Source organism: Cherax quadricarinatus, chromosome 97 (genome assembly GCF_038502225.1).
Source record: "Cherax quadricarinatus isolate ZL_2023a chromosome 97, ASM3850222v1, whole genome shotgun sequence".
NCBI classification, from domain to species: domain Eukaryota; kingdom Metazoa; phylum Arthropoda; class Malacostraca; order Decapoda; family Parastacidae; genus Cherax; species Cherax quadricarinatus.
In genome coordinates, this window is record NC_091388.1 from 12,235,454 (window position 1) to 12,248,640 (window position 13,187).

At 40.0% G+C, this 13,187-nt stretch overlaps 1 protein-coding gene across 3 annotated transcripts in view; it reads left to right on the forward strand.

Moving 5' to 3' along the window:
* Positions 1 to 246: 246 nt before the first annotated feature.
* Positions 247 to 13,187, forward strand: part of LOC128704992 (cysteine protease ATG4D) — a 77,531-nt gene continuing 64,590 nt past the window's right edge. For all 3 annotated transcript variants that reach the window (XR_011394755.1, XM_070105223.1, XM_070105224.1), the window contains exons 1-2: positions 247 to 367; positions 5,081 to 5,804. Coding sequence is in view for 2 of the 3 variants with exons in the window: in XM_070105223.1 (XP_069961324.1) it covers positions 5,093 to 5,804 (712 nt within the window). In the remaining variant the exon portion in view is untranslated. The remainder of the gene's footprint in view (positions 368 to 5,080; positions 5,805 to 13,187) is intronic.

Sequence of the window (13,187 nt, forward strand, 5' to 3'; positions counted from 1 at the left end):
ACTAAGTAACCAGCTAAATAAGTAACCAGCTAAGTAACCAGCTAACTAAGTAACCAGCTAACTAAGTAACCAGCTAAATAAGTAACCAGCTAAGTAACCAGCTAACTAAGTAACCAGCTAACTAAGTAACCAGCTAAATAAGTAACCAGCTAAGTAACCAGCTAACTAAGTAACCAGCTAACTAAGTAAACAGCTAACTAAGTAACCAGCTAAGTAAGTAAGTAGGTACTGGAGGTAGGTAATACGGCGTGACCATCAGTGGCCCTAAAAAGTCTGAACAACATAGTGGTGGTGATGGCGTCTTCTTAACACTGGTGTTTTCTGCTGTTATGGCGCGTTATCCACCTTAATATACCTCACTAGATAGGTCAGTGGTTAGCTCTTGATCCAGGGAGTGTGAGAGAGTTGCGTAATGAGGGTTAATAAGGGGAAAGTGAGTGAGGAGAGGCGGATGTTAGTCACCTCCGGTGAAGGCTGAGGGATACTCTCACAGGGATACTTTCTATGTGATAATCTCCCTGGGATACTTTATTGAGTATCCCAGACATATTATTTATCTAGAATACTCTAGGATGCTTTTCAGGAATAATCTCTCTGGGATACTTTATTAAGTATCCCAGAGAGATAATTTATCTGGGATACTTTATTGAGTATGCCAGTGATAATTTATCTGGGATACTTTATTGAGTATCCCAGAGAGATAATTTATCTGGGATACTTTATTGAGTATGCCAGTGATAATTTATCTGGGATACTTTATTGAGTATGCCAGTGATAATTTATCTGGGATACTTTATTGAGTATCCCAGAGATAATTTATCTGTGATACTTTATTAAGTATCCCAGAGAGATAATTTATCTGGGATACTTTATTGAGTATCCCAGAGATAATTTATCTGGGATACTTTATTAAGTATCCCAGAGAGATAATTTATCTAGGATACTTTATTAAGTATCCCAGAGAGATAATTTATCTGGGATACTTTATTAAGTATCCCAGACATATTTATCTGGAATTCTCTAGGATGCTTTTCAGGGATACACTCTCTGGGATACTTTTTCAGAGATAATCTCTCAGGGATACTTGATAAAGTATCCTGGAGAGGTGATTGATCTATAATACTTTCCAGGGATTCTCTCTGGGATACTCTTTCAAGGATACTCTCCCTGGGATAATTTATTAAGTATCTGGTATGCTTTATCTAAGATACCTTCTCTCTGGGATACTTTTCAAAGATAATCTCTGGGATACTTTTCAAAGATAATCTCTGGGATACTTTTCAAAGATAATCTCTGGGATACTTTTCAAAGATAATCTCGGGGATACTTTTCAAAGATAATCTCTGGGATACTTTTCAAAGATAATCTCTGGGATACTTTTCAAAGATAATCTCGGGGATACTTTTCAAAGATAATCTCGGGGATACTTTATCAAGTATCCCCGAGACATAATTTATCTGGAATACTTGATGAAGGATATTCCATGGTATTTTTCAGGGATAATTTGTCTGGGATATTTTATCAAGTACAGTTATACCCCATCCTATGGGGTATGACTGTACTTGGTTCTGTACTTGACTGACTGTACTTGGTACTTGGTTCTGTACTTGACTGACTGTACTTGGTACTTGGTTCTGTACTTGACTGACTGTACTTGGTACTTGGTTCTGTACTTGACTGACTGTACTTGGTACTTGGTTCTGTACTTGACTGACTGTACTTGGTACTTGGTTCTGTACTTGACTGACTGTACTTGGTACTTGGTTCTGTACTTGACTGACTGTACTTGGTACTTGGTTCTGTACTTGACTGACTGTACTTGGTACTTGGTTCTGTACTTGACTGACTGTACTTGGTACTTGGTTCTGTACTTGACTGACTGTACTTGGTACTTGGTTCTGTACTTGACTGACTGTACTTGGTACTTGGTTCTGTACTTGACTGACTGTACTTGGTACTTGGTTCTGTACTTGACTGACTGTACTTGGTACTTGGTTCTGTACTTGACTGACTGTACTTGGTACTTGGTTCTGTACTTGACTGACTGTACTTGGTACTTGGTTCTGTACTTGACTGACTGTACTTGGTACTTGGTTCTGTACTTGACTGACTGTACTTGGTACTTGGTTCTGTACTTGACTGACTGTACTTGGTACTTGGTTCTGTACTTGACTGACTGTACTTGGTACTTGGTTCTGTACTTGACTGACTGTACTTGGTACTTGGTTCTGTACTTGACTGACTGTACTTGGTACTTGGTTCTGTACTTGACTGACTGTACTTGGTACTTGGTTCTGTACTTGACTGACTGTACTTGGTACTTGGTTCTGTACTTGACTGACTGTACTTGGTACTTGGTTCTGTACTTGACTGACTGTACTTGGTACTTGGTTCTGTACTTGACTGACTGTACTTGGTACTTGGTTCTGTACTTGACTGACTGTACTTGGTACTTGGTTCTGTACTTGACTGACTGTACTTGGTACTTGGTTCTGTACTTGACTGACTGTACTTGGTACTTGGTTCTGTACTTGACTGACTGTACTTGGTACTTGGTTCTGTACTTGACTGACTGTACTTGGTACTTGGTTCTGTACTTGACTGACTGTACTTGGTACTTGGTTCTGTACTTGACTGACTGTACTTGGTACTTGGTTCTGTACTTGACTGACTGTACTTGGTACTTGGTTCTGTACTTGACTGACTGTACTTGGTACTTGGTTCTGTACTTGACTGACTGTACTTGGTACTTGGTTCTGTACTTGACTGACTGTACTTGGTACTTGGTTCTGTACTTGACTGACTGTACTTTGTACTTGGTACTTGGACTGTACTTGGTACTTGGACTGTACTTGGTTCCAAGAGCCCCGAACGTAATCCGATTTTTGACATGAACCAGACGTAATGTCTTAAAGCTGCCTTAATGTGACGACAACCATCGCTAAACTAGCTTAAATAACTCGTGAAAGAATATAACCATTGCTGAACCATAAACAACACAAAAAACACATTTTAGTCATATTTTTAAAGAATAATGAACAAAAAATTATGACGCCGGTGATGTTGCCGAGCAACGTAAAGTCGGATGTAATGACGTTCGCTGAACTGAAATTTACTCCAGAAAAGTGACGCAAAGGCGAATTTATTGGCCAAAATGACATAAAGTGGAATATGTCTGTATACCAGAGAGAGATTTTATGTAGTATACTTTATCTGGGATAATGTCTCTCTCTAGGATAATCATCCTACATAATTAAGACAGCAATACTACATTATGTTAAACACAACCAGTTTTCATCCTGTTCTGTTCCAGGTTCTCCTTCCATCCTTCAACTCCCACACATAATTGGTAACACATTTTGTCCTATTCTGTTTCTGTTGTAACAAAAATATATTGCTGTATCTTCACTATTAATTCAGCAGTTTTGTAAGACCCTTACAGGTTTAGTGTTTGGTTATGATTATAATAATTACCATTTACTCTGCAAAACTAAAGAACATTGAATAATCTTGAATAAGTAATATTGTATTAATGGTACCATTTGTTCATTAACTTCCTTTATTATTGTACTTATGATTGTACTTAACTGCATAAGAACGTCTACTTAGTTGTCCATGCCTAAATCGTAAGTAACATTTTTATTTTAGGATTAGTTTGCTTGAAATTAATTTCAAAATTAGTGGCTTTCTTATATGCTTACTAATAATAATAATAATCTTCTTCTACAAGTACAGCCTCTCCTCGCTTAATGACGCAGTTGCGTTTCTAAGACCATGTGGTTAAACGAATTCATCACTAAGTGAGGAGCATACTATAATGGCAGTGAGTTTGTGTCAACCATCTTTGATATTGTTTTAATGTCACCTTTGCACCAATTATAACATTTCTGGTATATTTTTAAATGTTTATGTAGTAGTGTACTGTATATTGAAATAAACAGAATAGAGGAAATCAGCTCTAATATACGTTATTTAGGTATGCATACTAGTCAGAGAACCCGTAAACGAGTATGTCGCTAAGTGAGGAGAGGCTGTACATGATACAGCTTGTACAGACCATAACTAACATCAGTGACATGCTACATAGAAAGTTCCTGGTTATGTAGAACATTTCCTACAACTTAGGTCAGTTTTGTCCCCAGGATGCCGCTCACACCAGTCCACTAACACCCAGGTACCTACTTACTGCTAGGTGAACAAGGACAGCAGGTGTCTTAAGAAAACATGCCCAGTGGTTATTACATGTTCAAACCCCATCCATTCCGTGTTTTTTTTTTTTATATCGTCAGACTTAATTGAGTGATTCAGAAGAGAACCAGACAGTATAGTTATGAACTAAATCCAGAAATAATGTCTTTTTGGTATCTTGTTTAATAAATCCAGTGATTGTATTTTACCTGGAGGGTGTTTTGGGGGTCAACTCCCCCATGGCCCAGTTCATGACCAGGCTTTGTGGTGGATCAGGGCCTGATCAAACAGGCTGTAGCTGCTGGCTGCATGCAATCCAGCATAGGAATCACAGCCTGACTGGTCAGATACTGACTTTAGTATCTGTTCAGTTCCCTCTCAGAGACAGCCAGGGGTCTATTGGTAATCCCCCTTATGTGTACCAGGAGGCTGTTGAACAATCTTGGGCCCCTGACACTTTTTGTGTTATTTCTGTGTACTCAAATCACTTCTGCTGAGTCTTTTGCTTTCATAGGTTGGTGATTTCTGTGTGCAGATTTGGGATCAGTAATTACTGTATGTGTTAATTGACAGTCTGTTAATTATAGGTTTTGTGTATATATATATACAGTGGACCCCCAGTTAATGATATTTTTTCATTCTAGAAGTATGTTCAGGTGCCAGTACTGACCGAATTTGTTCCCATAAGGAATATTGTGAAGTAGATTAGTCCATTTCAGACCCCCAAACATACACGTACAAATGCACTTACATAAATACACTTACATAATTGGTCGCATTGGGAGGTGATCGTTAAGCAGGGGTCCACTGTATATATATATTAATACTGTACTAATAGAGTATTATTCTAGTATCATATTCTACTGTTATTAATATTCCTTCATTTTTCTAGGACAAATGAAGAATGATTCCCAGCTTGCAGTCTGTAGCTGTTAAACATGCAAGTTCCCGGCATCAACACAGAAGAGCCTCAAGTGGCAGTCAGGATTTAAGGAACCAGACTGTACTACCCATCCACATGGCTCAGGAATGTACCGAGGCTCCAAGATGGCCTTGTGACTCCGTCTACGTGGCAAATTATTTTGAGGAACCTACCTCGAGGCATGTCGGCGAACAGCCGGGCCTACCGACAGGCCCGAGTAGCAAACTAGCGAGAGTTCGGCTGTGTAAATCTCCCACTTCTAACCATGAGTGTAATAAATATTTTGTCAGAACAGCAGGAGGCATGAGTGTCTCAGTACCCGAAGCAGAGCATAAACAAACGCCTCTTCCTGCACCACAACTTGAAGATGGAACTCTGGAGAACAGTGACGTGGCAGTCAGAATGCCTGCCACTAAGAGCCGGACAAGTCACACCAACAGTTACTTACCAATCAGTGTGGAACTGATAGGCGGTAGAGGTCAAACTAGTATGCCTGGGGATGGGAACAAGAGCTCTAGCAGCACAAAAGTAAGAAGTCTGCCACCATCACATACATTAGCAATGTCTGCCTCTTTTATCAAGTCATATTTCAGCTCCGGTCCTGAAAAACAATCAAAAAGTGCTGGTTCGACTCCAGAGAGCGAGACATCCGTCAAAACAAAAATGTTGGGTTTGTGGAATAATGTCAAATATGGTGAGTGGTAATGGTCAGTTATAATGGTGAAGCATAATGGTGACTGGTAATGATGAGTACATGTATATGGATCATAATGTTTGAATCATTATATTTGACAAAGTGACATAAATGATAATACATGTATACTAAATAGAAAGTCCTTGTTTATACAGAGCATTTCCTGGAAACTAGGTTAAGTTTGTCCCCTGGAAGTGACTCGCACCAGTCCACTAACACCCAGGGGCCTACTTACTACTGTGTGAACAGGGACAGCAGGTGTCTTAAGGAAACGTGTCTTAATGTTTCCAGCTGTACAGGGGATTGAACCCCGCATGTCTGTGTGAGAGCTGAGTGAGCTACCAACCCAGCTACAGGGCACCTTAATAGTAATAATGCATGTACAGTGGTCCATTGTTTTTCGTAATTAATCCGTTCCTGGAGCCGTTACTATAAACGAAATTTACGATTTGGGAATCAATTTTCCCCATAAGAAATAATGTAAATACAATTAATCTGCTCCTGACACCCAGAAGTATTAAAACAAAAAAATTTTTAACATGAAATATACATGTAGTACATAAACAATACAATGGGAAATGATGAATGAAACATTAACAGCATAACACTTACCTTTATTGGAGATTCTTCTTAGTGTATGGGAGACTGGAGGAGGAGAGAGAGTGGATTGTTTATAGTTTGGAAGGGGAATCCTCTTCCATCAACACCTCAGGTACCATTTGCTTTTCTGGGGTTGCTTCTCTTCTCTGTTTCTTAATGCCACTAGGACCACCTTGAGAGTCACTGGAGTCCTGTCTCACAAAGTAACTGGAGAGAGCTCTGTTTCTGGCGTCTCTTTAACACTTCCTGAAAATGGCCCAAGACTTTGTCACTGTACATATTTCTCACCTTCTTTACCACAGGCTTGACACTAGAAGCTTTCTTTGGAGCCATGGTAGCTTATTTGGTAATTGCAAGCACTAAAATGAGTGGAATATTATGAAATATTTCATAGGAGCACTTGAGGGGACCTTCACTCACTGGTAAACAATGCCAGACTGGCTGGGTAGGGACGCCGCCCCAGCTCACACCGTGCGTACGCATCCCAGACGAACTACTATTCGCGAGTCAACCTATGAAAGCGAGTCCATGTTTATGTGAAAATACCCCTATGATTGGCGAAATTTACGATTGCCGAGAACTACGAAAAGCGAGGGACCACTGTATTTGTTTTTACATTAAGTGATTACACTGAGAGTAATGTTTAAAAAGTAATTGATTTTGTATATTACTAATTTAATATATTAAGTGATAGTAAATTAATGCTTCAAGGGTTTGCAATGTACAGATAAAAAGCTGCCTTTCTTACCAGTATTTATCAAGAAAAAGTTTATCTTGTAAAATGATAGAGAATCTTTTCTTAAAGATAATGATACTGAAATGTAAAGTTTTATGTAATAGAGATTTATACAGGCACAAATGTTGAAGTTTGGCAGCACTTTGAGTCCAATTTTCAGCTTATTCCTGTATTGAAATCCATGCAGTGGTCAGCTATTTTTCTGATATATCTCGTGTAGAGTGCATTAATCACGAGACACTGAGCATTTGCCATCGGAACTACCCTGTTAAGTACTTAGGAGTTGGTAGTTTAATCAATTTTACACAAATTTTCAAAAATTTAAATTTGTGGAAGTCAAAAACATCAAGTATGGACATTGCAGTCACTACAGTAACTTTGTTTCCTCTCTCGTTAATTACATCCACATGTCTCTAATATACAGACTCTCCTCACTTAACGACGCTTTCCGTTCGGTAAACAAATTCATCGCTCAGTGAGAAGCATACTATGATCATAGTGGGTTTGTGTCAACCATATTTGATAATGTTTTAATATCACCTTTGTACCATTTATAGCTTTTTTGGTATATTTTTAAATGTTTATACAGTAGTTTACTGTATATTGTAATAAACAGAATAGAGGAAATCAGCTCTAATATGCACATATGCATACTGGTCAGAGAGCCCGTCGTAAGTCCGAGTTGTCGGTAAAGAAGTAGTACGTTGCTAAGTGAGGAGAGGCTGTATAACACTTGCTCTACATTTTCGGTCAATCCTTACACCAAAAATAAATGTTATTTTTATATCTTGGTTATAAACCATTGCCAGGAATGCTTATTGGTGGTTTATGCTGTTGCAGTAATTTTAGCAGACCCTGACCAACAATGTCCAAAGCCAGTGCCTATTTTTCAGATGACTCTGCCTATGTATTTTAACCTCTCATTAACCTCCCTCCCCCGTCACACACATCCTCAACCTCCTGGCCATATGTCAGGGGCCAGAATGACTCTGGACTGACACCTTCACCCATCTCCCACAGTTGCCCTTAACCCACATCCCCCACCATGCTTGCACCCACCTCTCTGCCAAATGCCTGCATATTATTATTATTATTTTTTTTATTATCACACCGGCCGATTCCCACCAAGGCAGGGTGGCCCGAAAAAGAAAAACTTTCACCATCATTCACTCCATCACTGTCTTGCCAGAAGGGTGCTTTACACTACCGTTTTTAAACTGCAACATTAACACCCCTCCTTCAGAGTGCAGGCACTGTACTTCCCATCTCCAGGACTCAAGTCCGGCCTGCCGGTTTCCCTGAATCCCTTCATAAATGTTACTTTGCTCACACTCCAACAGCACGTCAAGTATTAAAAACCATTTGTCTCCATTCACTCCTATCAAACACGCTCACGCATGCCTGCTGGAAGTCCAAGCCCCTCGCACACAAAACCTCCTTTACCCCCTCCCTCCAACCCTTCCTAGGCCGACCCCTACCCCGCCTTCCTTCCACTACAGACTGATACACTCTTGAAGTCATTCTGTTTCGCTCCATTCTCTCTACATGTCCGAACCACCTCAACAACCCTTCCTCAGCCCTCTGGACAACAGTTTTGGTAATCCCGCACCTCCTCCTAACTTCCAAACTACGAATTCTCTGCATTATATTCACACCACACATTGCCCTCAGACATGACATCTCCACTGCCTCCAGCCTTCTCCTCGCTGCAACATTCATCACCCACGCTTCACACCCATATAAGAGCGTTGGTAAAACTATACTCTCATACATTCCCCTCTTTGCCTCCAAGGACAAAGTTCTTTGTCTCCACAGACTCCTAAGTGCACCACTCACTCTTTTTCCCTCATCAATTCTATGATTCACCTCATCTTTCATAGACCCATCCGCTGACACGTCCACTCCCAAATATCTGAATACGTTCACCTCCTCCATACTCTCTCCCTCCAATCTGATATTCAATCTTTCATCACCTAATCTTTTTGTTATCCTCATAACCTTACTCTTTCCTGTATTCACCTTTAATTTTCTTCTTTTGCACACCCTACCAAATTCATCCACCAATCTCTGCAACTTCTCTTCAGAATCTCCCAAGAGCACAGTGTCATCAGCAAAGAGCAGCTGTGACAACTCCCACTTTGTGTGTGATTCTTTATCTTTTAACTCCACGCCTCTTGCCAAGACCCTCGCATTTACTTCTCTTACAACCCCATCTATAAATATATTAAACAACCACGGTGACATCACACATCCTTGTCTAAGGCCTACTTTTACTGGGAAAAAAATTTCCCTCTTTCCTACATACTCTAACTTGAGCCTCACTATCCTCGTAAAAACTCTTCACTGCTTTCAGTAACCTACCTCCTACACCATACACTTGCAACATCTGCCACATTGCCCCCCTATCCACCCTGTCATACGCCTTTTCCAAATCCATAAATGCCACAAAGACCTCTTTAGCCTTATCTAAATACTGTTCACTTATATGTTTCACTGTAAACACCTGGTCCACACACCCCCTACCTTTCCTAAAGCCTCCTTGTTCATCTGCTATCCTATTCTCCGTCTTACTCTTAATTCTTTCAATTATAACTCTACCATACACTTTACCAGGTACACTCAACAGACTTATCCCCCTATAATTTTTGCACTCTCTTTTATCCCCTTTGCCTTTATACAAAGGAACTATGCATGCTCTCTGCCAATCCCTAGGTACCTTACCCTCTTCCATACATTTATTAAATAATTGCACCAACCACTCCAAAACTATATCCCCACCTGCTTTTAACATTTCTATCTTTATCCCATCAATCCCGGCTGCCTTACCCCCTTTCATTTTACCTACTGCCTCACGAACTTCCCCCACACTCACAACTGGCTCTTCCTCACTCCTACAAGATGTTATTCCTCCTTGCCCTATACACGAAATCACAGCTTCCCTATCTTCATCAACATTTAACAATTCCTCAAAATATTCCTTCCATCTTCCCAATACCTCTAACTCTCCATTTAATAACTCTCCTCTCCTATTTTTAACTGACAAATCCATTTGTTCTCTAGGCTTTCTTAACTTGTTAATCTCACTCCAAAACTTTTTCTTATTTTCAACAAAATTTGTTGATAACATCTCACCCACTCTCTCATTTGCTCTCTTTTTACATTGCTTCACCACTCTCTTAACTTCTCTCTTTTTCTCCATATACTCTTCCCTCCTTGCATCACTTCTACTTTGTAAAAACTTCTCATATGCTAACTTTTTCTCCCTTACTACTCTCTTTACATCATCATTCCACCAATCGCTCCTCTTCCCTCCTGCACCCACTTTCCTGTAACCACAAACTTCTGCTGAACACTCTAACACTACATTTTTAAACCTACCCCATACCTCTTCGACCCCATTGCCTATGCTCTCATTAGCCCATCTATCCTCCAATAGCTGTTTATATCTTACCCTAACTGCCTCCTCTTTTAGTTTATAAACCTTCACCTCTCTCTTCCCTGATGCTTCTATTCTCCTTGTATCCCATCTACCTTTTACTCTCAGTGTAGCTACAACTAGAAAGTGATCTGATATATCTGTGGCCCCTCTATAAACATGTACATCCTGAAGTCTACTCAACAGTCTTTTATCTACCAATACATAATCCAACAAACTACTGTCATTTCGCCCTACATCATATCGTGTATACTTATTTATCCTCTTTTTCTTAAAATATGTATTACCTATAACTAAACCCCTTTCTATACAAAGTTCAATCAAAGGGCTCCCATTATCATTTACACCTGGCACCCCAAACTTACCTACCACACCCTCTCTAAAAGTTTCTCCTATTTTAGCATTCAAGTCCCCTACCACAATTACTCTCTCACTTGGTTCAAAGGCTCCTATACATTCACTTAACATCTCCCAAAATCTCTCTCTCTCCTCTGCATTCCTCTCTTCTCCAGGTGCATACACACTTATTATGACCCACTTCTCGCATCCAACCTTTACTTTAATCCACATAATTCTTGAATTTACACATTCATATTCTCTTTTCTCCTTCCATAACTGATCATTTAACATTACTGCTACCCCTTCCTTTGCTCTAACTCTCTCAGATACTCCAGATTTAATCCCATTTATTTCCCCCCACTGAAACTCTCCTACCCCCTTCAGCTTTGTTTCGCTTAGGGCCAGGACATCCAACTTCTTTTCATTCATAACATCAGCAATCATCTGTTTCTTGTCATCCGCACTACATCCACACACATTTAAGCAACCCAGTTTTATAAAGTTTTTCTTCTTCTCTTTTTTAGTAATTGTATACAGGAGAAGGGGTTACTAGCCCATTGCTCCCGGCATTTTAGTCGCCTCATACGACACGCATGGCTTACGGAGGAAAGATTCTTTTCCACTTCCCCATGGACAATAGAAGAAATAAAAAAGAACAAGAGCTATTTAGAAAAAGGAGAAAAACCTAGATGTATGTATATATATATATGCATGTGCGTGTCTGTGAAGTGTGACCAAAGTGTAAGTAGGAATAGCAAGATATCCCTGTTATCTTAGCGTGTTTATGAGACAGAAAAAGAAACCAGCATATTATCAAGGTCATATCCTCACCTGCCTCTCTGTACGCATGTTTACACCAGTGGGTGTATGTTGCAGTGCCCGATGGTATGCACAGTGTATGAAGAAAACACGGGATGGCAGCGAGAGCCACTTTCAATCCTTTGTTCATACCTTCACTCACCCTTCTTCACCTAGTCCTCGCTCACTAACTCCCACCCAGTAGCTTGCCCACTCCCACCCAGTAGCTTGCCCACTCCCATCCAGTAGCTTGCTCACTCCCACCCAGTAGCTTGCTCGCTCCCACCCAGTAGCTTGCCCTCTCCCACCCAGTAGCTTGCTCACTCCCACCCAGTAGCTTGCCCTCTCCCACCCAGTAGCTTGCTCACTCCCACCCAGTAGCTTGCCCTCTCCCACCCAGTAGCTTGCCCTCTCCCACCCAGTAGCTTGCTCACTCCCACCCAGTAGCTTGCCCTCTCCCACCCAGTAGCTTGCTCACTCCCACCCTCTATTATACAAGACAATGGATTGGGCTGTAGGTTCACTATGAGGCAGAGGGAAAAGATTGTGGCACATGCCACATTCCCCCTACATGTACTCGACCACGTTAAGTGATGTTTATGGCATTTCCTCCGAAAATATGCCACAATTTTGCAAAATGTGTTAACGGACGGTGCATTACCTGACGGTCTACTGTATATTTCCCAGTTAAAATGGTGTATGTTTTTATTTTGCATCATAAATGGGACACATTGCCTAAAGCTTGTAATATGAACGTAAGTTTAATCCAACAAAAGTTATCTTAGGTCAGGTTCAAATAATTTAATGTTAATAACAACATTGATATGAGGTTGGGGTAAATAAAATGGGGTAAGTAACATGCCGGCCAAAAATGCTCATTATTACATTGTTTGCCATGGGCTGTGTTTGTCTTGTGGTGGAGGTGGGAAGCAAGATTGCTAGTGCAATTTTGCAATGTTTGCAAGATGTAAAATTGCCTTGAATGATGAAATAGTTGATGTTTGAACAGTATATCTGTGATGCATACAGTGTTTGGCTGTCAGTTTAAGGTCAAGAAGTGTTCCGAAGTCTTTTTCCAATACACTGTATACGTTGACGTCCAGCAGACCATAACAGATTTGTTTACCAGTCTTTTGTATTATAAAAGAAAGCTAGTGGAATTATATAAGACTTTAATTGTAATTCTTTTTAATCTAGTATCATAGCAACAATTATTTAAAAGTTGAGCTTATATATGTAGAAATCATGACTGAAAAATCTACATTTGCATCATGTTAGCTATACATATGTCAGAGTTATACACATTAGCTGTCGAAATAGTTTACGAAAGATTATTTGAATGATGTAGATATCTTCGTTAGTTTATTAGTTTTGACTTGCAAATTGCTAATACATTTTTGCCAGTTTAAAATTATTATTTTTGTTTACTTGTGGTGCCTCATATCCTGTATCAATTAGAATTTTATGTTGATAG